The 27,779-nt window shown below is 43.2% G+C and overlaps 1 protein-coding gene across 1 annotated transcript in view; it reads right to left on the reverse strand.

Moving 5' to 3' along the window:
- Nucleotides 1-27,779, reverse strand: part of LOC122933809 (solute carrier family 12 member 9-like) — a 315,690-nt gene that overhangs the window by 242,136 nt on the left and 45,775 nt on the right. The window contains exons 3-6 of the mRNA XM_044288844.1: nucleotides 13,294-13,431; nucleotides 11,312-11,611; nucleotides 6,372-6,479; nucleotides 5,892-6,003 (exon numbers count right to left, since the gene is read on the reverse strand). Of these exons, the coding sequence (XP_044144779.1) occupies nucleotides 5,892-6,003; nucleotides 6,372-6,479; nucleotides 11,312-11,611; nucleotides 13,294-13,431 (658 nt within the window). The remainder of the gene's footprint in view (nucleotides 1-5,891; nucleotides 6,004-6,371; nucleotides 6,480-11,311; nucleotides 11,612-13,293; nucleotides 13,432-27,779) is intronic.

Raw genomic sequence — 27,779 nt, forward strand, 5'->3', positions numbered from 1 at the left:
CAACCATGAACTGGAACCGTTCAGTCAACAGTTGCAGCAGTCCAAGAAAGGACATGAGGAGCATGTACAGAAGCCCGAGAATCAAAAAAGAGAGCTTGCCGATCATATAAAAACATCGTCTGAGAGAAGTTCCAGAGGCCGAAGGTCAAATGTGGAGAGAAAAATAAAGAAAAGAGAAAGGCCACGGGTGTGAAGGCGTAACATCCTCGCTCGTGAAAGAGTACCTGCTCATGAGATGGGGAAGAAAGTCCCATAGATATGATATACTCCATAATAAACTCGTGTTCGTGACAAACCAAGCGCAGAAAAAAGGGAAGACTGTAGGCCAGGTAGATGCCCTCTCACAAGCATCTGGGTTTGGTGCTAGTGGTCACCCCTACGGGCTTGAACAAAGGGGGGGGGATATGTGAGGCAGTGACAGGCCTCACGGCTGCTAGGGGAGAGATATGGCAGGAGTTTCCATTTCTTCGCTGTCAATCAGCAGGTCAGAGGCCGCACCAGGTGGAACAATCAGTCTGGGATAAGAGCCCAGTCCAGACTGTTAGGAGAAGGAAGAGTCTGTGTGCAGCAGAGGCCTGGGAAGGCTCTGTACAAGTGGGCTCAGATGAGCTGGCTGAGGGGCCACGGGGCTAGGTGTTAGCCTGAACTTTGGGGGACTCCGCGAGGTCTTGGAATCGACGGTCACTAGGCCAGAGTCAGGAGGACTTATGGGCCACAATCCCCCAAAAGGTACTGGACTTTGTTACAGACTGGAAGTGCTGGATTGTTAGGCCGCATGTTCTTCCCGTGTGTGAACGGGGCTTTCAGTGAGGCAGGGAGTCCTCATGTTTAGTTAGAGCCCAGCCGGGCAGGTGTTTTATTTGTATTGTTTGTTTTGGTTTTTCTGAGGTGCCAGATAAAAGCAATGTTTGGACCCTAACCCTTTGGTCGATGAAGATCATTGTGAGAATGACCCCGGAATAAGAGGCGATCCCTTACAGCACCTAGAGGCTCGGTCTACTCACCCTTTATCCCGCCCAGGTCCTCTGTTCTGCCTGCCCCGCTCCTCTCGATTGATGTCCAAGTTCCATGCATCGTTGAGGAAATCCTGTGCCTGCGCCGTTCACTTCTGTATTCGGCGCAGTGAGTGAAGGCTGCGCTCCTGGTGCCAGCTTCCTCACTGTGTATTTTAGCAGAACGGCTGCAGGGACAAATGTGAAAAACACACTGATCCGGTTTCCTGCTCTGCGCATGCACAGACCTTTAAATCTGTGAAAAAGATAAATACTTGATCCATTTTTCTGGATGACACCAGAGAGACGAATCCGGTATTGCAATGCATTTATCAGACAGATCCACATCCGGAAACAAATGATTTCCGGATCTGGCAGGCAACTGCCTGCCGGATTCTTCTAATGCTAGTGTTGAAAGTACCCCAAGTTAATTAACTGTTTCTTGAGTTGAATGTTGTGATTTGTTCTGTATATGTACTTAAAGTGGTTATCCAATGATTAATGTAAAAAATTAAAATCAGACATCATATAGTACATGACAACTTCTTTCTAACAAAGCTAGAACCAGCCCTGTACCTCACATGGATCCAGAGATCTCCCCATTCATTGCTCTGATAGATTTATATCAAGCTGGGAGCTCAAGGGGAGTGTCTTCTCTGCTGCAGCTAAGGGGACGTGTCCATGTTCTCCCTATCACAGGTGAGGAGGCAATTCAAGGATGAAACTGAGGATGTGCCCCCTGACAGTTGAGGGAGTCTAGTCTGAAGCAGCCTGGAAGGAAGATGAGTCTGTTAAACTCCCTCCACAACATGGCCCAAGTTCAGAGAACCTTAGTCTCTGATCCTACAACTGCCCAGAGACCAGACAAACTACAAAAGTACTCTAGAGAAAAAGAGAGACCAGACATCTCTGAAGGCCTGGAACTCACAAGGCCATGCTTTGGACTCATATTGTGCTTGTTTATGGCTTGCTTATACTACAATGCCTATCATCAACTTATGCATTTCAAAAGCCTTAGCTTTTGGAAAGTCTTTCTTATTCCCTCTTTTGGGTCCAAGGAAAACTGCAGGAAAAAAAAAGTTGATGCTCCTGGAGCTTGTAATATGGCAAACTGCATTTTCCCTACGTTAACCCCTTCCCGAGATCTGCCATAGTAGAATGGCAGATATAGGATCTTTAAAGATGCTGCCTGCTCCAGAGGTGAGCGAGCACCATAGCAACTAGGTGCTTGCTGTTTCACATAGCAGGAGCTAATGTCTGGTGGTAATGCTGATCGCAGACATTTAACTCCTCAGATGCTGTGGTCAAATGTGACCACAGCATCTGAGAGATCTAAAACCCAGAAGTACGTCCTTTCTGGGCAGGAACACCTCCCCGGGTGGAGATTGCGGAAGGCGTTCCATGAACGTAATGAGCCAGAGCCTGTACTAGGCTTCCAGACTCATTATTTGTAAATTGCGATTCAGGTCAACAGGTGGCAGCACTGAAATATAGTACAGCAATCAATGTATAGGGTATTGTAAAAAAAAAAAAAAAAAAAACAATACTCTACATAAATTGCAATCTAAAGATTGGGGTCCACTTAAGGACCTAAAAAAAAAGTTTTAAAAAAATTATATAAAATAAAAAGGTTTTAAAAAATATGAAAAAAGTTAAGATTTCAAATCACTCTTCTTACCACTGAGTGAGAAAACGCCCATACTATTAAAATATAAAAAACAAATTGTCCAATACGGTGAATAGGGTAACAGAAAAGAAAATCAAAATGGCTGATTCGATGCTTTTTCATCACTTCATCTCCCCCCAAAAATGTTATCAAAAAGGTCATACACACTCCAAAATGGTATCAATAAAAACTAAAGATCGTCCAGCAAAAAAAGAGCCGTCCCACAGCTCTGCAAACATTACTATAAAAAAGTTATGGTGGTCAGAATTTGGTGATGAAAAGAACAAATCAATTAAATGAATTAATACACAAGAAAAACTATAAAAATGTTATCGCCGTAATCGTACTGACCTAGAGAATGAAGAGCACAAGTCAGTTTTACCACATAGTGAACTCTGTGAAAACAAAACCCACAAAACTGTGGCAGAATTGCGTTTTTTTTTTTCCACTGACACCCCATTAGGAATTTTTTCCAGCTTCCCACTGCATCCTATGCAATATTAAATGGTGCCAATAGAAAGTACAACTTGTCCTGCAAAAAAGAGTCCTCATATGGCTATGTGAACAGAAAAATTAAAACATAATGGTTTTGGGATGGCAGGGAGTGAAAAAATAGAAACGCAAAAATGGAAAATAACCATGTCAGTAAGGGGTTAAATAACCACATGCACATATCTGCTCATAAAACGCCATCTTACTTCATAAGAAATAAACAACTGTACTATTAAAGGAAGATGGCTATTACCAAAACTACACTTGATGCCAAAAAATAAAAAATCTGGGTCCAACTAGGGTTGTTTCAATACCATAAAAAAGTATTGCGATACTCGATACCACGCCAAAAAAAAGCTGCGTGCATGTCGCATTTTATGGAATGTCCGTTCCATGAACAGTCCTATCCTATTTTTTGGGGCAAGGCGATAAAAATGGCAAATCATGCAGTTTTTATGTTTTTTTTTTTTTCTGTTACGGCATTCACCGCATAGGAATTTTTTTTTTATATTTTAATAGTTTGGACTTTTCGGATGTGGTAATATGTTTATTTATTTATTGTTTATATATAAAATTGGAAAAGGGGGTGATTTATACTTAATATTTTGTTGTTTTTTTTGTTTTGTTTTTTACTGTTACTACTATTTAATAACTAACTATTTCCCCCCTTAGGGGCTAGAACCTGGGGTCTTTTGATCCCTTGTCCTATGCACCCTGATAGAGCTCTATTAGGGTGAATAGGACTTCACACTGTCCCTGCTACCCTGTGCATAGTGCACACAGCAGCAAGGAGCGTATCATGACAGCCAGGGCTTCAGTAGCATCCTGGTTGCCATGGTAACCGATCGGAGCCCCAGGATTACACTGCTGGGGCTCCTATCAGAAGCTGCCACTGCAACCAATGAGGAGGAGGGGAGAGGGGACACTGTGGCCACTGCCACCAATAATTTTAATACTGGGGGGGTTGAGGGGGGGCCACCAATGATTTTAATACTGGGGAGGGGGGGGCTTACTGCGCCACCAATGATTTAATACAGGGGAGTAGGGCGCACTGCACCACCAATGATAATTGACGTTTAATACAGGAGGCTGGGTGCGGGTAGCAGATTCACATAGCCGTCACCCAGCCTCTATGACAGGAAGCTGCAATCAGCAGCAGTTAACCCCCGGGGTTAACTGCTGCTGATCGCAGCTTCCTTTCATAGAGACTGGGCGACGGCTATGTAATTCTGCACCCAGCCTCCTGTATTTGTATTAAACGTTAACTTTCATTGATGGCGCAATGCGACCTCCCCTCCTCCGCCCCTCTCTCTCCTCATTGGTGGCAGCGGCGGCACAGGGGGAGGAAGAGAGTGACTCCTTCTCCCCTGTGCTGCTGAGGGAACATGGTGCGCGCTGAGAGCAGTAGCGCATCCTAGTATCGAAAAATGTCAAATCCGGTATCGAGGTCGATACCGGACAAAAGTATCAAATGGATTTCGAAAATTCGATACCCGAAACAACCCTATGTCCAACTAACTGAAATCTTGGACTGTCCTCTATTATACAGTATACGGTACATGCAAAGGGGTTGTAATACAGTTATGCAGGACCAATTACACCATTTCTTTAGTTCTAGTTGGCCTCAGTCTACATTTGCCACCATGACACAAAATATTTCTTACATGGTCACCGTACAAGGGCCTTATAAAAAGCAGCTTTGCCAATCTTTTTTATAAAGCATTTGTCAAATTTTAGGAAACACAGAACTCTAGTTTTCTGTTTGTCTTTATATATTAATTCCTTATTTTGCAGAAACAATCAGTTTCTTTACATTGCTGCTTTAGAGGTTGATCACGAATTGTGATATATATGTAGATGATACATAGTGGGTTGACCACTGTGCTACAGGAATGATTTATATACTAGTAGTGTATCCCTAGGGTACTTTCACACTAGCGTTGTTAGAATCTGGCAAGCCATGTGCAAACGGATAGCCTTTTTTTCCGGATCCGGATCCAGTGATATACCGAATACTTCTCATCCAGTGTCATCCGGAATAACAGATCCAGTATTAAAACATTTTCAAAGCTCAAAAGCCCAGCCCATGTGCAGACCGGAAAACCAGATCCGGCGATGCGGCAATTTCCAGAACACTTGGTACTGGATCCGGCATTAATACATCTCTATGGAAACGGTAAGTGTGTTATTGTTTCGGGATTTTGGCCAGAAAAAATACCGCAGCAAGCTGCAGTATTTTGTCCGGTCAAATACCGTACAAGGGATGGAACGGAAGACATCCTGATGCATACTGAACTAATTGCTTTCCATTCAGAATGCATTAGGACAAAACCGATGCGTTTTCTTCGAGTATGGAGACCCTTTACCGGAGTTTAATACCGGAAAAGGATAACACTAGTGTGAAAGTACCCTAATGCAATTTTGCGGAACAGGTGCGGACCCATTCATTTCAATGGTGCTGCAAAAGATGCAGACAGAATACTGTGTGCTGTCCGCATCTGTACCTCCGATCTGTGGCCCAGCAAAAAAAATAGAGCATGTCCTATTCTTGTCCGCAATCGCAGACAAGAATAGGCATTTCTGTCATAGGGTCCGCTACATTCACATAGCCGGTATCCGTGTTTTGCGGATCCGCAATTTGCAGACCACAAAACATATACGGTCGTGTAGCCTAATTCATGAGAATCCCCCTTTAGTCAATTGAAGACACTGCCTAAGATTTCTATAAGACTGCCACCTACCTGTCACATGTACAGCTGATGACTAGGGCTAGCACATTGTAGATTATGTAGGTAAAGATCACGGCTGTTATTGTTCCTCTGGGTATAGAGTAGCTTGGGTTCTTCAAATCCCCTGGGGAAAAAAAAGGTAAATGCGGAGGTTAGCAAAATGATATTATTCTACAGGAAAGTACAGAATCAACTAAAATAAGGCAAAATCCGCTTAACATTACCAGTTTCTTTCATTCTGTAGTATGACATGCAAAATAATATGAGCCAGTAATGGATTACAGCTGACGATCTAACAAGTCTGTTCTTATAGGCTTTGTGCATGCGGATTTGTACCTGTATATACATGGTAATAAGGATTTCTAAAGATAACAGAACTTGCAGTAATGTGGCTGTAAAAGTGAGTCCTAGCAATACTGACTGCACTTTATGTTCACTAAATGTGCTAAGAGAGAAAATACAAACATCAAACCAAAGACAAATGACCCTTACCTGACATGTTTGATCCTGCCATAATCCCAGTGCAACCATTGAACATGACGGCAAAGACTGTGGTAAAGCTCATTATTCTTCCTGTAGTGTAGTCCCTGGCATACTGTGCTATAATAACGATATTAGGTGTAGATAATTGAGAAACAGATAGAAAGGGAATATATAACTACTAACAGTACCTGCAGTGTCTCAGAAGAAGATAACCATAGTAAATTTATAAACAATAAGACTCATTTTATTACTTTACCATATCTCTTAAAGGGGTTGTCCTACCATAACAACTTATTCCCCTATCCAAATGCGGAATAGTGGAAGGGGTCGAACCACTGGGACCTACACAATCATAAGAATAAGGGCTCACGCACACGACCGTTGTTTTGGTCCGCATCCGAGCCGCAGTTTTTGCGGCTTGGATGCGGACCCATTCACTTCAATGGGGCCGCAAAAGAAGCAGATAGCAGTCAGTGTGCTGTCCGCATCCGTTGCTCTGTTCCGAGGTCCGCAAAAAAAATATAACCTGTCCTATTCTTGTCCGTTTTGCGGACAAGAATAGGCAGTTATATAAATGGATGTCCGTGCCGTTCCACTAATTGTGGAACGCACACGGACGCCATCTGTGTTTTGCAGATCCGCAATTTGCGAACCACAAAACACACAACGATGGTGTGCATGAGGCCTAAGGTGGCGGAGTTCCAGGAGTAAATGGAGTGACAGCACATGTGTGACCACCACTGCATTAAGTCCAGGGATTCCAGCATCTCATACTTGTGATCAGTGGGTGTCCACTGGTCAGAACCCCATGGATCAGATGCTTTGTTTCCATTATCCGGTGGTTCTTATGGTGGGACAAAGCTTTTGATCCATGTAATAGTTGATCCTGTGAAATCTGCTCTCTGCCTGGGCCTGCCCACCATAGTACATAATAAGGGCATTGACCGCACTGTATTCACTGCACATGTAAAGAACCGCTGGCCTTGTCACTGTGGGAGCGCCGTGTGGAGCCAGTGGAATTGCACATGTGCCGTACATACAGTGAGGTTGATACCCTTATGTACTGTAGTAAACAGACCTCCCACAAAGTGCAGAGAAGACCTCACAGGCAGAAGGCGAAAGCATTGGTGATGTCACAGGGCGTTAGAAGCACACGGGGGAAGTATTGGGCTCATTCCAAAGGCGGGCTTGAGCTCTGGAAAATTGAAAACTACTTTAAAGATAAAAAAAAAAAAAAAAAAAAAAAAAAAAAAAAAATTCTGTCAATAGCAAATGCACAAAAAAAATACCAAAGGTATGTTTTAAACCATGTTTATGTGCACAACAGCACTGTAGCATTACTTATATAGGTCAAACATGGTAACATATTCCCTTTAAAACTACAAAACATTGTGGTAATTGAACAGTCTACGGGTATCATCAAAAATGTAATCTAATGCAATTCTATTACTTAAAATTTATGGACACCTTCACTGAACTGTATTTATTTCCTAATATTTTGCTACTGTAGAAAAGAAGCTAGGTAGCAAAATGTACATTGGGTTTGGTATACTAGTCGGTATCTTCTTATTATTGCATTACTGTGTTAAGACTAAGTAAATTATTGCACTGTTTAGGCTTTGTTTTAAATTGCAAGCTTAGGTAGGAAGTTCATTTACCCACGACGATGTGCACACATTAGCTGCCTTTATATGTGTAGTGTTATATTTTTGTCCATCTACTGAATAAAGACTTATTTTTTTTAATATAATCTATGTGTGCGGTATTTCTGTGTATGTGTAACATTTTCTGCTGTAGAGATTGTGTAATCCTTCACCTAGCTGATTGTTCTGCTGAATCAAGATCCAAGAGCACGCTATGTTTTACCCATTCCCTTCTCTCAATGTTAGGCCTCATGCACACAACAGTTGTTTTTTGCATCCGCAAATTGTGCATCCACAAACAAAACAAAAAAAAACGGAGGCGGCATCTGTTTATTTTTTTTGAGGATCCGTTTTTAGCCACAGATCCCTTGTAATAAATGCCTATCCTTGTCCGCAAAGTAGGACATGCACTATTTTTTTTTGCTGAAGGGAAACGCGGACAACGGACACCGAACACAAACGGAGGAACTATCAGCATTTTTTTGCTGACCCATTGAAATGAATAGGTCCCCATCCTATCCGCAAAAAAAACGGGACAGAGGCAGAGAAAAACAACTGTCGTGTGCATGAGGCCTTAAGAGACAGCATCAGGGAGGCATAGGAAGTTGTACACGACAGATCACAAAGTGGAGAGGTAGGAAGACATCCAGGCTTCATAATTCACACAGGTTGTAGTTAAGGAGGAAATCACAGGGTGAGGGAGGGTGAACATACAGGCTGGGTACCAGAGTTCAGAGAGAAGAGACAACTTATGGCAGACTGTGGGGGGAGGATGGGTATCACACACTATTCAGCACCCGTGACTGTCAGCATAAGGTAGAGCTGTAGAAGGAGCAGCGTGTCGGGATGAAGCTCTGCTGATACCTAAACTAGTGAAGACAGCAGCATCCTAGATAGATAGACCTCACATCCAAGCATGTATTACTGTAATGGATGTTCACAAGAAAAAGCTGAAGCTATGGGCAGTTTGCAAACTGAATATCAGGGGCATGAAAATGAGAAGAAAGAAAAAAATACATGTACAGCATTACCCTATAGATTAACTTCAGCATTGTATTATAGAACTAGATAGAGAGCCTTTGTGTCTCCTGTAAATCTCATACATTACTTGAGCTTCACAAACATGAATAGAATTTCTGTTGCAGAATACGCTTAAAGTCCCATTCACTATTACCTAGGAAAAGCACGCCGCTTTAGTCTACGGCGATTTGAGTCACTGTGGCATGACTGAGAGCTTTCACTGTGAAATGGGAACCAGCAGGACAGAATAGGCCAAAAGTGAACTCAAGGTATTTCCTGCCATGTAGCTCTGAATATACATTCACACGTTTTGTTCCTAATAAGGTCCTTATTCTACAGGTCAAGACAGCACTTAGGATAAGTGAGATCAGCCTCTTTTTTTGTAGCAAATTGATGATTACTGAATCTTTCCACTTCTTGTCAGAATCCCTTAGCGGACTCCTTTAATTTCATTTTCTCCTGACCTTTACACTGTCATAATGTAAGATTCATCAGGGAAATGAGATTTGGTTCTTTGTTCCGCAAATGCTATACACAGACTGGAAACGGTTCTCGTTCAGCAATGTGGCTGAAAGCATTTAATCAGATGTGGCTATGTGAATGAAATGGATTGTGCTGAGAACGGAATACCGCAGTCACACTTGTAAAGTCACTTCTAATGAATTAAGAACCTCATTATACTCTTAATTTCACACAAATACATGAACATTCTCCTGTACCGTTCAAATAGGACCCATCTGCCACTCTCTCCCTAGCACATGCTGAAAAGAACATTGCATGTATGAATATCATCATGGGCGTAACTACCAGGGTAGCAGCTGCTATGGGGCCCAACAGCTACAGGAGCCAAACTCCCCACAGAGGCTAAGTACAGTTGGTGGGTAATGGAGGGGGCGTGTAAAACTGAACTGGGCCTTATTCCAAGCCCTTAGGTTACTTTCAGCATCCCTACTATGTGCATTCTTTCTGTGCTGTGACACCACTGTGCACATGATGACATCATTACTCTTTTTTTCTCATGCTGTGATGTCACTGCGCACATTACATTTTTGTGTTTGTTATTCTCGTGCTATAATGTCTTGTGCATTATTTCTGTATTGTGACGTCACTGGAAGCCATATGCTCTCGTGCTGAGACATCTGTTGAGCTTGCTAATCCTTTTATTGTGAGATCACAATGTGCATTATCCTTAGGCCTCATGCACACGGCCATTGTGCTGCCATTCCGTGCTTTGGGGACCACAATTGCGATCCCCACTGCACGGGCAACATCCGTGCAGCGGGCCGGACCTATTCAAGTTGAATGGGTCCATGGTCAGTCCGCACCGCGAAACAATATGACATGTCATTTTTTTGGCGGTGCGGAACAACGGAAAGAAACACCACGGAAGCACTCCGTAGTGCTTCCGGTGTTCCGTTCCGTGACTCCGTATGGCGTATCCGGAATTGTGGACCCATTCAAGTGAATGGGTCCGCATCCGTGATGCGTGGTGCACACAGGGGTGGCCGTGGATTGCCGACTCGCCGTTTGCAGGCCGCAATATGGCCACGGCCGCCCAACGGCCGTGTGCATGAGGCCTAATACTGTGACATAACTGAGCACATTCCAGCACCGTAATTTCATTAATGTCATTACAGAGTGAATTCACAGTGCTAATTATCCCTTAATAGCAATAGTACTATGTGTTTATCCTTATGCTGTGGCTGGGTGCATTATTCCTGTACTCTCAATCTCAGGCACTGTAGCATCCAGTAGATGGCCTAAACTTGGACCAGATTTATCACAGGGGTTCAGGTTGGATGATAAATCTGGTGCAGGGACAGACACTATTCCAACTATTGGTTGGCTTACTTTAAGACAGAATTTTACGCCACAATTATGGTTAAATTTTGGAGTAGAATGTTGTGTCTTCACCCCTGCCCCCATTAGCCACTATGTCCCAACCCTTGTGCTGCAAGTCAAAAAAGTGTAGAAACCCTAGTTCCTCCAAAATTTGCACCACTTTTTAGATAGACTTTAGCCGCAGAATTAGTAAATACTGCATGGGCCAGTGTGCACAGTAATGAGACAGCGGGTGAAGATCAAATGATCCTAATCTTTTCACATCTTTTCATGTTCTGAAATTGCTGCTGAAAGAAACCAAAGTGGAGTGAGGGCCCAACTTGAGTTCTTTTATAGGGTTCCGTAGTCACTTGAGTGATATTGCAGAATCCAATGTAAAATTCCTATTTATTAAAAACCACATTGCTCTTCTATATCATCAGTTGTAAACATAAGGATACTTACGATATACGTTGTCCTTGAGAGTGGACAGCTTGAAGCCAGTAAATGTTCCGTTGAGGTAATGGGTACCATTAGAATCAGTAGTAACAATGGAAACAACTTTCTCTTTTACAGCAAAGAAGCTGATAAAGACGGTGATCAGAACCACCATGACGATGATAAAAATGAGAAAGGTGGCCTTGGCATATATACTGGCTCCAACCAGGCAAACTAAGAGGCACAGGAATAGTAGAACAGTGCCATAAAGGAACTCATACCAATAGCTCTGTGGCAACACATGCAGTCCACTTTTTCCAACTTCTCCTGCAAATCACATGTTTGTTGTCATTAGTCATCTGATGCATGTATATAGACTATATAAGATATAAAACCGCCTACAACAATGACAATGGGGGAGATAGCTTACCATAGCGTATAGTGGAATATTGCTTTACTAGCCAATTTTCTGCATGAAATTGTGCATTCTGTTGGGCTTATCTGTGAGACCATAGTTTTTTTTTTACCAGAAACTGTCTGGATATTCCCGGCTTATACAAGTAATAACCTCAGCCAGTTTCATATCTAAATTCTTCAAAATCTAATTAGAACAACAACACAAACAATATTTGTATGTAATATAGGAGCTATTCTGTATTTTGTTGGACTTTACGTCCTTTATGCTGCAGATTTCAACTGCAGATTGCACCTTTTGCAGTGCATAGAGGCAACTACAGGGCAAAATCATTTCTCTGTGGATTTGGCTGTGGAAATATACTAAATCCCTTGTGGAAATCCCGTCCTGTGTGGCCATATCTTAGGTCTTTGCATTTTTAAAAACTTAAATATCATACATATTTGACACTACATTGCATAAAGGGGTATTCCCCATCAATGAAAGTGACAGCCTATATCTAGAATATGCCACCTGACAGCCAAAACTCCCATCAATCCTAACAATGCTTTAGTCCTGCAGAGTTTTTCCTGCTGCGTTGTAGTTTCCCGTACAGTAAGTGCCCGGGACACAGAGGGAAAAACCTTGATCATTCTCAGGATCGGTGAGGGGACAGATTGACCCTCACAATCATAAAATGATGAAATAGCTGGTTTAATCAGGTAGCATTCAGTAAAGGTTACATAGAAGTGCAGCAATCCGCTCCATTGTCCTTCACATCCCATCATTAGAACTAGGGATGAGCGAATCGACTTCGGATGAAACATCCAAAGTCGATTCGCTCATCCCTAATTAGAACCTATGGTGCACATGTATGCCAATGAAAAGATAAAAGAAGCAAGAATAAAAGCCAGTGCAGAAAGTGTTAAAGAACAATGCTCTATATGGCATGTATGGGACTCCAGCAGCTTCCATCTCGGCATTATATTCATGATTGCGAATCGTCCATCTCTAAATTGGCGTGAAATGAGTGGAAAATTAGGAGTAAACAACATTTTTAAGAAGGGACGGTGCGCCGTGATTTCCGAGAGCAGATCAGAGCGCTCTGTACTTGTGTCTCGGGGGAAGAGAGGCAGAGAGTGGGTTTATCTCATGCGTCTTCATCAAGGCAGAAGAATCACTGATGAGCAGAGGCAGCAGCAGCAACTTTCAGATTTCACTTCAGGGAGACTTTTCTGCTCATGCAAATTGAAGAGCATTGGGGGCCCAGTAAAAGGAGCTTGAGAAAGAGAGAGCTGGGAGAAGCAAATTGTCTGATCAAACCCAGAATAATAGAGGACATCAGACTTGTTTCATCTCCTTAAGTTGGAGACCCTTTGCTGTCCCTTAGGGAAGAGCAACATATTCAAAAATAACATTCTGGGCAAAAGTTCTTGCTAGAAAGGAACAATGAGATTCTCACCAGTCCTTCAGGCCAGAAATAAAACCGCTCATGTGGCTCAGAAATAGAAGAAACTGCATATTTTAATTACTAAAGCTCCTGGAATCAATAATAATGTGTCCGCATGCGAAAATATTCCTACGTATTATGAAGTGTACTTCATCTAATGCTTACCTGCTGAGACCCCAAACAGCGCCACGAGGGTCTCTACCAGACCAAGAATGTAAAGAGCACTTCCACAGACATTAGCCAAAAAGAACATGATACCAATACTGCCACCAAACTCAGGTCCCAGAGCCCTGCTGATCATGTCTGAGGGTCACTGTTAAGGGTCATATAGGCATCTGCACAGTGCACATATACAAGAATATTCCGGTAAAGAAACATAACATTTCCATTTGTCCAGGTAAGCATACCATCTCAGTGAGGGGCTTGTGGCACATCTTAAATTATTCAGCTTCACCTGGTAACAAGTTCCCTCAAACTGCTAGGTTCATCTCTGCAACATCTTGGCTTTCCACTATCTTTCTAATCTACACTATCTATTCTATCTATATAACTATTCTATTTTACGGCTGTAGTAGAGGTAACGGACTTTATGAGACGTGTTATCTAAACTAAATGCGTTAAGCAAACACCTTCAATTGCTTTTTTTTAAGATAACACAATGAGTTAAGAAATTTGACTTAAGCGTTTGGGTGTTAACCCTGCTACATCTGTATATCTATCTACTCTATCTAATTTATTATATCTGATATATTTTATACTATCTGTCTATATTCTATCATAATCTATCTATAATCATATCTATCTATCCACCCATTTCACCCAGCAGAGACCAACAGGCTCCAGCTCCGATCAGGCTGGTATACATCAGTATACATTTTTTCTGCCACACTGCCAGACAGGAGCAATGTTTCGGGTGTACACCTTTCTGAAATTGTGGTAGTGTGTTAAAAGAAAAACAGTAACTGCATAATGACCTCTTCGGGTGCTGACTACATTGTGAGGCCCAGATGATCACAGAGACATAATGCCGCCCAGGCCTTTCAGAAGCATTGTATACAGTGGAATCCATCTTAGGAATCCATCAGAGAATCCTCCCAACATTAAAGAGGACCTTTCATCGGTCCAAACATTGTGAACTAAGTATCATGACATATACAGCGGCGCCCAGGGATCTCACTGCACTTACTATTATCCCTGGGCGCTGCTCCGTTCTCCCATTATGTCCTCCGGTATCTTCGCTCACTTGGTTATAGTAGGCGGAGACTGCCCTTGTTCTGCTGGGCGTCTCCTCCTCCTAGGCTGTAGCGCTGCCCAATCGCAGCGCACAGCTCACAGCCTGGGAGAAAAAAACCTCCCAGGCTGTGAGCTCTGTGCTGCGATTGGCCAGCGCTACAGCCTAGGAGAAGGAGATGCCCAGGAGAACAAGGGCAGACTCCTCCTATTATAACCAAGTCCCCTAAGTCTCCGCCTACTATAACCAAGTCCCCTAAGTCTCCGCCTACTATAACCAAGTCCCCGAATATACCGGAGTACATAACGGGAGAACGGAGCGGCGCCCAGGGATAATAGTAAGTGCAGTGAGATCCCTGGGCGCCGCTGTATATGTCATGATACTTAGTTCACAATGTTTGGACCGATGAAAGGTCCTTTTTAACCTCTGACGGACACTTAAAATGCAGTGTGAAAGCACACTAACTTTAAGCACACACAATTGGGAAATGTGATTTCTTTTATTATTGTGAAAATGGCTAGTTTGTGCTGAAATGAAATGATTTCAACCTGATAGCCTTTATTTGACAAGTACGGTAATTCATTCTGTTCTCCTGTCCAAGAGGGAATAATCATTCTCCTACATTTTAACCAACTGTAATAAAGAAAAGTTTATCTTTGCAGTGATTTCTGTTTCAAGAAAACAAAGTCACAAACAAAAATTTTAAACAATGAAAAAATCTAATCAAATCTACCATATACTCCTTAGCTTTTACCTCCCTGACTGCTTCTTTAAAGGGGTTATGCCATGATAGATGTAAAAAGGAAAATCAGACACCATATAGCACATGACAATACCTTTCTAACAAAGCAAGAACCAGCCCAGTACCTGACACGAATCCAGAGATCTCCCCATCCATTTCCAGCATGTGTCCAGCCCTTCATTCCAGTGAGTATGGGTGAGAGATGACCTCTGAGGCAGGCACAGATTACAACTGATCTGTAGATACAGTGTTTTACAGAGCTGATAAAGCAGAGAGTAGAGCTTTCATACAGCTCCTGCTCTGTGCCCTGCATTCTGCCATTCTGTGTAATCACTCCCCAGTACCGAACCCCAAACGGAACCTGGATTCATTGCTAAAGACGATATGGTTCTAGTCCCCAGCAGTCCAGGTTTCTCACTCACGACAGCACTACAAACAAAGGTGAAAGGTGGTTTGCTGCCAATGGCAGGACACTTAATGGGCGCTGTGACACAAAATTTCTGTCTGCTAAGCACCGGGAAATAGTCTGGGCAGAGACAGGGGTGTGTAATGAAGGTGCAACATGTGTCTGAATGGTGACAACGAAACTGTGGGAGCTGCTCATGCTTGTCAGCAGACCAAACGATCCTCTCTACTGGTCTGTGCCATCCGCAGCCTGTTTGCCGTGTGTGCATGCCACACTGGTCCCAATACCTGCTAACAGATAGGTCAGAATGGACTAAATGGTGGGCAATTTGTCAAAATGACCATCCTGCTTCTCTCAGTCCCCTTTCAGTCCACCTCTCAAAGTCAAATTGTCAAAATGTCTTCAAGTATATCCTGGAGGCATGCCTAGCAGTCAACAATCTCTCACCGAAAAGTACACTGTCCAAAAGTAGCCTCTGAGAGCCTTTTTACAGGGCAGTGGGGGAAGCACTTTTACACCCTCCTGTGGCAAAACCTAGTATCTAATCAGACCACACCTGTAATCATTTACAGTGAAGAACAAAAGTATTTGAACACCCTGCGATTTTGCAAGTTCTCCCACTTAGAAATCATGGAGGGGTCTGAAATTCACATTGTAGGTGCATTCCCACTCTGAGAGACAGAATAAAAGAATAATTCAGGAAATCACATTGTGAGAAAATCTGTGTTAATATTTGGCACAGAAGTCTTTGCAATTAAAGAGGTCAAACGCTTCCTGTAGTTCTTGACCAGATAGGGAATTTGGCCTACTCCTCCACACAGGTCTGCTCTAGATCTGTCAGGTTTAGGGGCTGTCGCTGAGCAACACAGAGTTTCAGCTCCCTCCAAAGATGTTCTATTGGATTTAGGTCTGGAGACTGGCTAGGCCACTCCAGAACCTTATTATGCTTCTTAAGGAGCCACTTCTTGGTTATCCTGGCTGTGTGCTTTGGGTTGTTGTCATATTGGAAGACCCAGCCACGACCCATCTTCAATGCTCTGACTGAGGGAAGGAGGTTGTTGCTCAAAATCTCACAATAAATGGCCCCATTCATCCTCTCCTTAATACAGTGCAGTCGTCCTGTCCCCTTCGCAGAAAAGCAGCCCCAAAGCATGATGTTACCACCCCCATGCTTCACAGTAGGGATGGTGTTCTTGGGATGCAACTCATTTTTCTTTTTCCTCCAAACACGACGAGTGAAGTTTAGACCAAAAAGTTCTACTTTGGTCTAATCTGACCACATGATCTCCCATGCCTCCTCTGGATCATCCAGATGGTCATTGGCAAACTTCAGACGGGCCTGCACATGTGATGACATGAGCACATGTGATGACTTCCCTGCAATGCATGATTTTAAACCATGACAGCGTAGTGTTCTACCAACATTGACCTTTGAAACTGTGGTCCCAGCTCTCTTCATGTCATTGACCAGTTCCTCCCTTGTAGTTCTGGGCTGATTCCTCACCTTTCTTATCATCAGTGACACCCCACGAGGTGAGATCTTGCATGGAGCCCCAGTTCGAGGGAGATTGACAGTTTGCCCCATAGCTCTTTCCAGCCTTGTAGAGGTCCACAATTTTGTCTCTGGTGTCTTCTGACAGCTCTTTGGTCTTGACCATGGTAGTAGTTGGCGTTTGACTGACTGTGGGGTGGACAGGTGTCTTTAAAAAGCCCAGACAGTTGCTACTAAGTTAGGTTAATGAGTGGAGTAGAGGTGGACGTTTTAAGGCACAGTAACAGGTCTTTGAGAACAAGAATTCTTGCTTTTTCTCAGGTGTTCAAATACTTATGTTCAGCAGTGCAAGACAAATAAATTCTTTAAAAATCTTACAATGTGATTTTTAGATTATTTTTTTATTTTATTCTGTCTCTCAGAGTGGGAATGCACCTACAATTTCAGACCCCTCCATGATTTCTAAGTGGGAGAACTTTTCAGGGTGTTCAAATACGTCTGTTCTTCACTGTATATATAATCATAAAAAAGTCTGAAGCCAAGTAGATTTTCAGATTGAAAACTTTTAAACCGTTGGGTCTGAATTAGGCCTCATGCATATGGCCAAACCGCGGATCCGCAATTTGCGGAACGGAATGGGCGCCGGCAATATAAATGCATATTCTTGTCCGCAAAGCACGGACAAGAATAGGACATGTTATATTTTTTTTTGCGAGGCCGCGGAATGGAGCCACGGATGCGGACAGCACACGGAGTGTTGTCCGTAACTTTTGCGGCCCCGTTGAAGTGAATGGGTCCGTATCCGAGCCCAATGCGGACCCAAAAAACGGTCGTGTGCATGAGGCCTTAGGCTACTTTCCCATCTGTGCTTTCCCTTTCCGACATGTGGAAGTACACACCATGCGACACACATGTGGATCTTTCAATGTGAAATTGATGCCTCCTGACGGGGGTTATACTACACACTGGTGCACATTTATTATGACTGGCGGTTTTGACGCCGGTCTTAATAAAGCCCTGCACTAGTGGTGGATCCACCGGAGTTATGAAGAGGCGCCGGCTTCTTCATAAATTTGGCGGATTCACTTCCGCTTCTAAATGGAAGACCGCTTCCTAGCTGGTCCATCCCCTTCCCCGTCACACCCACTTTTTTAGACCTGGTGTGAGCAGAGATAAGTCTCAGATTGCGGCGCAAAGGAGCTTTGTGCCGCAGTCTGAGCCAGCCATATGCCTAATTTAGACACATTTCTGTTCAATAAACGACCCCCATTGTTCCAATAAATATGTGATTAGTCTGCAAAACTTCTTTTTATTGTTTATTATATTCCATTATCACTCATTAGCCTGAGTATACTTGCTTTTTATTATTATTCTTTAACTTTTGCGCATTTGCTCTTAGCTTTGTAGTTGAGCATGCACAGTGTACCCCTTAGTGACCACCTATACGTGTTTTTACTGACGTAAACAAAGGGGGTTTTAGCTAAACGGATGGCTTTAATCAATCATTACATGTACTTAAAATGGTGAATTAATAACTATAACTTGTTCTGCAAAAAATAAGACCTCATACAAGTACATTTTTGAAAAAACAAAAAAGTTCTAGCTCTTGGAATGCAATTTTTAAAAAATGTGCTTGGTCACTAAGGGGTTAATACATGCCGAGAAGCCATGTTTCTTTTCACCGGTGTTACGTGCTTATGGTGTGAATAAATTTACACATATGCATATGTTTGTGATAACACTTATTAATTATCTCAACTTGTATATTTTATATGGCATACAGTAATGTTTGACATGCACTGCTTGCACTTTTGTAGTGATTTGTATGATCTACATGGATTATTCTGTAAAAGTCTGCAAGATATTTTATTTATACATATGTATATATAATTTATATTTTAAAATATCAGTCATGCAATGCACTTCTGTTCATATTATATATATTCTGCATGTACAGTATGTGTTATGTATTCAGTTGCTTGAAAATAGTCCCAGTAAGAGGACTGAAACATCGCTCCTTGGTCGAATAAAGGACATAATGGCACATTTATTAAGACTTGCGTTTAAGACGCTGGTCTTAAGTCCTATAGCTGGCATAGGATCCGCCGAAGTTATGAAGAGGCGTTGAAAATGATGAATGAGATAGGCCTGCCACTCCGTCCCCTTACTCACCTGCAATTTTAGACCTGGCGTGAGTGGGGAAAAGTCGCAGAAAGAGCTTGCATCTGCTCCTGACATACACCTAATATAGGCGTATTTCAGAATAATAAAGGCCCCCCCCCCCCCCCCCCCCCCGATCATTGGCAGTGCTGCGGCATTTAAAAAAAAAATCTTTTGGATGAATGGTCACATCTTTAGCCGCAGGCACTCTGTGTACTGGATGTATGCATATATATATATATATATATATACATCGCTCTCTCTTAGGGAGTCGCAATCACAGACTTCTCCTCTGACAACGGGGTTCAAGTCCAAAAGGTGCTTTATTTTTGCCCTTCAGCACCAGCAAAAAACACAAACATCACAAAAAACAAACACCTGCCCGTCTAGGCACTATATAATACTTGTGTTGTCTGTACCTCACCTATAGAGCGCTGTTCACAGACAGGATTAGATCCAGCTTACTCAGCTATATATGGTCTAGCAGCTTCCAGGCTGTGACCACACCAGCACCCTTGGGGGGAGATGGTCCAGAAGTCCTCCCGACTCTGACCGTGCGACCCTCTTTCCATAGGTGTCGCTGGGACCCCCAAACTTCAGGCTTTACAAAGCCTTGTGGCCCCTCAGCCCTCCTGGCTGAGATCACACAGAGCCTCTCAGGCTTCCTCAGCCTTTCTCCCTCCAAGTCATACACAGAGGGTTGTTTTATCCCTCCTTGATTACAGCAGCAGGCCTCACCTGCGATCACCTCCGGTAAAAGACAATACATGTAGTGGAAGGGTGTGGACTGGCAGATCCCACTACCAAACCTATCCCCCAATTCTCATGAAATCCAGCCCAGAACAACATCTAGACAAAACTGTGTCAGCAAACGACATTTTTCTGAAACCACTGCATCTGGGTGGGATATACACGCCTCCCAGCACTTATACTGTACACATCACCACTATATATATCTATATAGATAGATATGATAGATATAATATATATATATATATATATATATATATATTACATTTTTTATCTATATATTGTTCTGTAGATGTTAACTATTAATGTAAAAAGGAAAGACTTCTCTATTGTAATGATTCAGAGGCTGCATGTAATTTGGTTTTGGAATTTACTAACGAATAAGTTCTTAGATCACAATTACAGCCGTAATATGTGGCCGTGTGTGACAAATGGCAACACACAATAGGGAAATTAGGCAGATGAAAGGAAAGAAAATCTCACAGATTTATAGAAGAGATAAAAAACATGAAATGGTTTGCACAGATTGGCCAAGATGATTGGGAGTCACAAGTGTGGGCTGATTAATAAATGATTGCAGAGCTTCATCTAAAACATATTTTTATTAATCATCCTCACAGGTGAATAAAAGCCATACATGTAGGATTGGAAAGAAAAAGCCTAAAAATGTTGTAGACATATTTCATCAAAGACAATTTCAATGCGGAGGCTTAAAAAATACAGAAAAAAACTGCGTGGCTTATACAGTGCTTTTGACCAACTGGCCACATCCTAAAGAATGCAGGCTTTGGCTGTGGTAACTACACATATTGGTGGTGTTTGTTCTACATGTAATGTCTGAAATGGACAACCATTTTTAAAAAATCTCTTTCAGAACTGCACTCCATGATCTGTAGACCAAGCATTGGTTTCAACTAATTCAAATTTTAGTTCACAAAGCTGTTAAGTGGATTAGAAGCCTAAGACAACTTGGATAGTAGATATATATTAATCAACTGCACTATTTAAAGGGGTTATGTGCTTCGTTAAAATTAAAAGTCTACCTTTGGGATAGGCCCTATCAATTTAAGATGACCTCTGGACAAAGCGTCTCACCCCCCACCCCCACTGGCTGTTTGAAGGGCCATGGCACTCTAACAAGAGCCATGTCCCATTCACGGTTAACCAGACTCAGCTCCATGCTTTTAGTACTACAGTTTACAACATTTTTGCCCCTTTCAAGTGAATGGGACTGAGCTGTAATACCATGCACAGCCACTTTGCCTGGTAAACAGTGACAGGTCCCTGATTGATGGGGTGATGAGAGATGGAATCTAATAATGATGGGCTTTCCTTAAGGCACAGGATAACCCTTTTAACCACATCCCTACAGCATCCTGAGGTCATATATCTCATATTTTGTGCTTAGTCTATGATCTGCAATGGCCTAACATTCTGTGAAAACACTTATACTGACAGGGCTATACCCTGGCTGTCATGGTAACCCATTGGCACCCAATGATTACATTGTGGAGCCGCCAGTGAGTTCAAAGGAGCCTCCTCCTTCTGTGGTTGTAACACTTGTCCTGCTTTGGGTATGCAGTAATAAATATTCAGTAGGAAGCTAAACAAGAATGGATTATGACAGAGATTGGGACAATTCACTAATAATCCGGATATCAGTCAGACCTTAATGCCTATTCTGATGGGATCCACGAGGTCCCCGGCCATGACAGCTCCTCTCTAAGTAAAGCCATGAGCAGTGCTGACCTTTTCCCAGAGGGCCTCTGGTCACTTTTCTTATGAGGCTTGATCATTACTAATACGGGCTGATGTAATACATTATAAATGTGTGGGCTGCTCACTTTTTAAACATTCGATAATTGTATCAAGTTCAGTTCCTCTCTAGAAAATGACAGGCTGAAATCCCTTTTCTGTGCTTCATTGCACAGAGCATGGTGTCGTTTTAACGCTGCGGGTCTCCTTTGTTCCATTCCCTCTGGGGTGCGTCTTAAAAGGTAGAAGAGAAAATGAGCATCGTGGAAATAAATCCTCTGTACATTTCTACACTCTGAATATGATATGAAGGACCCCACTGTCTCAGCTAATATACATTTTCAATCAAATATGTACATAGAAGAAAATAATTGACCTAGATGTAAAAAGAAAAAAAAAAAAAGAGTCCAGCTTAACCCCTTTGTAATCTCATGGGTTTAAAAAGCAATGTACTATGCAATCAGCTATTGCCTTTAAAAGATACTCTGAGAACAGATAATACTTACCATCTGAATTGCTTGATTCGCGTCCACTGCAATACTAAAGAATTTCTAAATTTCTTCAACTTCAATCTGAGGGTACTTTCACACTAGCGTTATTCTTTTCCGGTATTGAAATTCGGTAAAGGGTCTCATTACCGGAAGAAAACGCATCAGTTTTTTTATAATGCATTCTGAATGGAAAGCAGTCTGTTCAGTATGCATCAGGATGTCTTCCGTTCCATCCCTTGTACGGTATCTGACCGGACAAAATCCAGGAACAATACCGCACTTGCCAGATCCAGCACTAATTTCCATAGAGATGTATTAATGCTGGTGTGGTGGAAATTGTCGCATCGCCGGATCCGGTTTTCCAGTGTGTGCATGCGGCGTTATACAGGAGGAGATAGTTTCACTTTTGATCTTTGAAAAAAAAAAAATACCGGGTCCGTTATTCCAGATGATACCGGATGAGACGGATCCAGTATATCACCCGATCCATCTAACAGATCTGGGGAAAAAAAGCTATTAGTTTGCATACGGCTTGCTGGATCCAGGATTCTAACAACGCTAGTATGAAAGTATCCTGAGCCTGTGTACTGGCAAGCAGAATAGCAAACAGTGAATACCCTTTATTAGCATAATAAAAAACCAAGCAAAGTGTCATGCCAACACCATACTCCTGCAAAGCGGGACTTCCACTCTGCTTCACCAGTATACCAAATTGCAATACAATAGGCCTATTAAATTATAATAGGTGCCTGAACTCTGCTGATATGGATAGAGGTAACTGGTATATCATTACAGCGCTATTGATAAAAATTTAGTTAATCACCTATCAGTCCACTAGGATCAAAAAGGACCTGGAGAAACATACTAAAGGTATGCAAATTGGCTGTCTTTCCAAAAAGAAAAGAAAGCTGAACCCCTGATGCCACCAGATATAATGTTGCTATCCTACAAGTCAATGCTCAACCTTTTAAACAGGTGTTCATAATTTGGGAAATAGCTAAGCCTGTATCTCATCTTCAGACATCATTTGGATAATAGCTAAGCCAATACCTCATCTGCCGACAGCTGCACACAGTTAGACCAGTTTACTGTGCTCTGCACTGATGAGATGCAATCACCCCAAAACAACTAATTTGTAATCCAGCTCTTTCTCTGTTACTGTATGGTTACTCCCCTCTTTACTATAAGAGCTGTGCAACTATGGATCTCGCTTCCACAAGATTTTGTTGATTCATTAAAGGGTTGAGCAAGAATGAGGGGTTATAGGGCAAGTCCACCCTTTTTGGCCGGACCTATAAATAGAAGCTTACATATCTGCTTCCCAGCCCTGGCCCCCCCCCCCCCCACTCCTTCTTCTCCCAGACTGTGAAGTTCCACTGCACGCCCTCAATATAACCATCCTAATTGACGCTGCTGGCAGCCAATCACTGGCTGTGGCAGTGACAATCTCCCCTTAGGTCATGACAAATGATCAAAAGATGCAAGGAGATCCAGTCACTTGCACATAGAGTGGAGTCAAACCAAATGTTTTCAGCAAGGAAGCACAGTGGAACATTTCAGGCCATGAGGGAGAGGAGCAGAGAGCCAGCACCAGGAAGCAGGTAAGTAATCTTCCCTTTACAGGCCTATCCAAAGGGAGGGGGGATGTCCTATAGACTTACCATGCAACATCTAGAGCTGGAACTTTTGCATAAAAAAACCTGCCACTAAAAACTGCAAAACCCCTCAAAAGCTCCAGAGAAAAACTGGTGACATCAGCTGTATGGGGTAACTGGCAACCTCATAGATGTTTCTTTCCTTCCTCTGGATCGGCCCAGTAGGATTATAACATGGACTTGATGGACTGGTGTCTTTTTTAACTTTATCAACTATCTAACTATGTAAACAGACATACGTTTTTTTTCTGATTTAATTAATATGAGCAAAATTTTCGCATTAAAACTTTAGCCATTACATGACATCCAAGTCCAGCTGTTTTGGAGAAAACTTGAATTTTTACATGACAAATATTATCCTAGTAAAATAATACTTGTATATTGCACTCCATGGTGAATCTCCGAGGATAATCTCTGAAGAACACTTTTAATGCATCTATTACATTTCCAAAGAATATAACTGTCATTTTTTTTACGGGAGACACAAAGATTATTGGCAGAGACACCTGTTATTACTTGTATCAGCCAAATCATATGTCCTTCTTTATCCCGTGCTGTTATTTTATCTCTAGCTTCTCAGAAATGAACATTACTAAATGACAAGGCAGATCAGAGATTAATAAGAGCACTATGTGGCCACAGGTTAGAAGAGCAGAGCTCAGAAAAAGAGCTGCTAATATCATCACAACTATAGTATAGTAGACCATAGTACAATAGAGTAGTAAAGGAGGTTCTTGAAGGTTTCTGAGCTCAGGTAAGAAGTGGTCACCAGGACAGGTATTTTCTGATAGACAGGGAGAATATACTACATTTAGCCACACAGCAAATCAAAGTGGAGAATCACAGGAAGTTATAGGTCCAGCTGTTTCCATGAATCCCGTAGTGGGGATGGAATGAGTCACGTTAGTATATGGACCTTCTCTCCATTTAGTCCCCAAAAAGCTACAACGGCCACCTCTCAATGGCCTGTTTCACACTGGCGTTACTGATTTGCGCAGGGGAACAGCCTGTCGGATCCTTAAAGGGGTTCTGCAGTTTGTTTAAACTGATGATCTATCCTCTTTATAGGTCATCAGCATTTGATCGGCGGGGGTCTGACGCCCGGGACCCCCGCCGATCAGCTGTTTGAGAAGGCAGCGGCGCTTCAGCAGCGCCACGGCCTTCTCACTGTTTACTGCTGGCCCAGTGACGTCATGACTAGTATAAACTGGCCTGGGCAGGGCTAAACTCTGTTCACTTGAATGGAGCTTAGCTCCGCCCAGGCCAGTTGATACTAGTCGTGACATCACTGGGCCAGCGGTAAAGAGTAGGAAGGCCGCTGCGCTGCTGGAGCACCGCTGCCTTCTCAAACAGCTGATCGGTGGGGGGCCCCGGGTGTCGGCCCTGTGCGCGCGCGCGCTCTCTCCATCAATTCCCGGCCACCAGAAAGACCGGCTTTTTTTCTTTCTGTGCGCAATCACGGCCACCACTGCTGCATTGCAGCGGTGGCCGTAACCCCCACAGACGAGCAGTCTACAAAGAGGAAAAAGGCTGGAAGTCTGCTCTGGCCCCATTCACTATAATGGGGACCGGGAGAGATCCGACCGCAGTACAGCAAATATGCCGAGAGGTGACCAAACAAATACCGCTACACGCCGGAACAGCCTGCCAGATCTGCTTAACCGCAGATATGAAACAGGCCTAATGAATACGTCTTTAAAACGACACACAGGGCCATACACAGTGGCAGACTGTGCAGGGACACCCTTCCCCACAAATGGTAAAACCCTGGTGAACCTTTATTGCAGATTGTTGGCAATTCATTTATAAACTCCCAGAAGGAATAATAGAAGAAGGGCGCAACATTAAAGGGGTTTTCCGGGTTCAGAGTTAAACCCGGACATACCCTATTTTCACCCACTCAGCCCCCCTGAGGCTAGCATCGGAGCATCTCATGCTAAATCGCACAGGGCAAGGTCTCTTTTGTTTTCAATAATACACTCTGTTCGGTGATGTCACCGGCTCTGATGGGCAGGCTTTAGCGCTGCCCTAACCGTTTTACTGGCTAGGGCAGCGCTAAATTGTGCCCATCAGTGCCTGTGACATCACTGGGCTTCCTGGCAGCCCCATGGAGAGCCCACGGATCTCCAAAAAATTCCTTTGGCCTGCGCGATTTAGTGCAGAGAAAAGGAGAGCATCGGAGCATGAACTGTTCCGATGCTCCTGTCAGGGGGGCTGCCGGGGTGAAAATTTAGGTATGTCCGGGTTCAGCTCTGAACCTGGACAACCCCTTTAAGTTACAAGAATAGATGCTCCAGAATTGTTATTACATGCAGAAGGCAAGTAATTACTAAAACTGGCATCTCAGGAGAAGAAAAGCAAAAAGACACATCAGGAAAGGTCACAGGTCCTCTTCTTCAATGGAAGATTCACTTTTACAGACATCTTCTAGGCATATGTGCCCTGTGACTGCCACCGATTGCTAAAATAAAAGATGTGCTGTGCCTCTGGTCCTCCCGTCCCGGAAATTTGCCGTTCACTTCAACGTGTCTGCATGCAGTATGTATGCATATTACAGTCTCAATGCAGTGAATAAAAAATGTGAGATCTGGAGATCTCTCACTCAGAAAGTGATGGGGAATGGAAAAACCTTCCCTTCCCTTTAACACGTCAAAATGCCAGCAGGCTCTTCCTCCACTAGTAGGTCTAATGTAGGGCTGAAACGATTCATCGATTAAATCGAGGCAAACAAATCACACGACCACGGAACGGGAGTGAAATGAAGCTTCTCACTCACCGCTCCATGGCCTCCCGAGTCCCAACTCGGCACCGTGCTTCAGGTCCTTGCGTACACACATGGTCAGCGCACTGGCTGACGATGTGTGTGACGTCAGGTCCCAGTGCATGCTGGGATGAAGACACGTCTCCTGCGGACTCTATGTGCCATTAAAGGTAATTATAAAATCAGCGGCAGCAGCGGCAGGCCAGGGGGGGAACGGGGGCACATGTGAATTGGCAATGGTCTGTTATTGGTGGCGGGGGAGGAGGGATTAATTGGGGCACCAGGCTGTGATTTGGCATGTATAAAGCGATATGAGAGGGAGGTGGGGGGATGGAGAGTGGTTAATGAGGGCACCTGTGATTTGGCATGTATAAAGTTATTGGCGGGGGGAGGGGTTAATGGGGGCACCTGTGATTTGGCTAGTATAAAGGAATTGGTTTGGAGAGGGGTTAATGGGGGCACCTGTGATTTGGCATGAATTAAGTTATTGGTGGGGGAGGGGCTTAATGGGGGCACCTGTGATTTGGCATGCATAAAGTTATTGGTTTGGAGAGGGGTTAATGGGGGCACCTGTGATTTGGTATGGAGGGGCTGATCTCAGGGAGTGGGGGACATGGTGGATGGCAGGGAGGCACAGGGAAAGCGTGCCATCATGGGGGCACTGGGGGACATGGCATGGAGGGGCTGCCTTATATGTGTGCAATTATTTGCTATACCACTGTAAGAAATAAAAATATTGTTTTTATAAAGCAATACGTTATTTTAAGAAGGTTTTTCTTAAATAAATTAGATTACTCGATTAATCGTAAAAAAATAATCGATAGAATACTAGATTACTAAAATATTAGTCGCTTACTGCAGTCCTAGTCTGATGAAGGTATATTTTACATATGACTCCATGCAGTGATCTACCAGAGGACCTTTGTTTCCTATGGACATCTGTATGGGAGATCTACTGGCAATTCATCAGCACTCGGATCAGGGCTCCAAACCAAAGAAATACAGGCCAGATGCCTTACTAACTACATTGCAGAAAGCTATATGAATGATTTCTGGACAAATGGATGAAGGAGGGGAAGGACTATTAATTAACACCTTCCAGTGACCCGATCCTCTAATTTTTCAATAGGAATGGAAATGATCCAACCCTCACTGCCCACTGAGGGTGAACAGGCAAATGTCTCACCCATTGGGAGACATCTGCTCAT

Source organism: Bufo gargarizans, chromosome 4 (genome assembly GCF_014858855.1).
Source record: "Bufo gargarizans isolate SCDJY-AF-19 chromosome 4, ASM1485885v1, whole genome shotgun sequence".
Classification (NCBI taxonomy): Eukaryota; Metazoa; Chordata; class Amphibia; order Anura; family Bufonidae; genus Bufo; species Bufo gargarizans.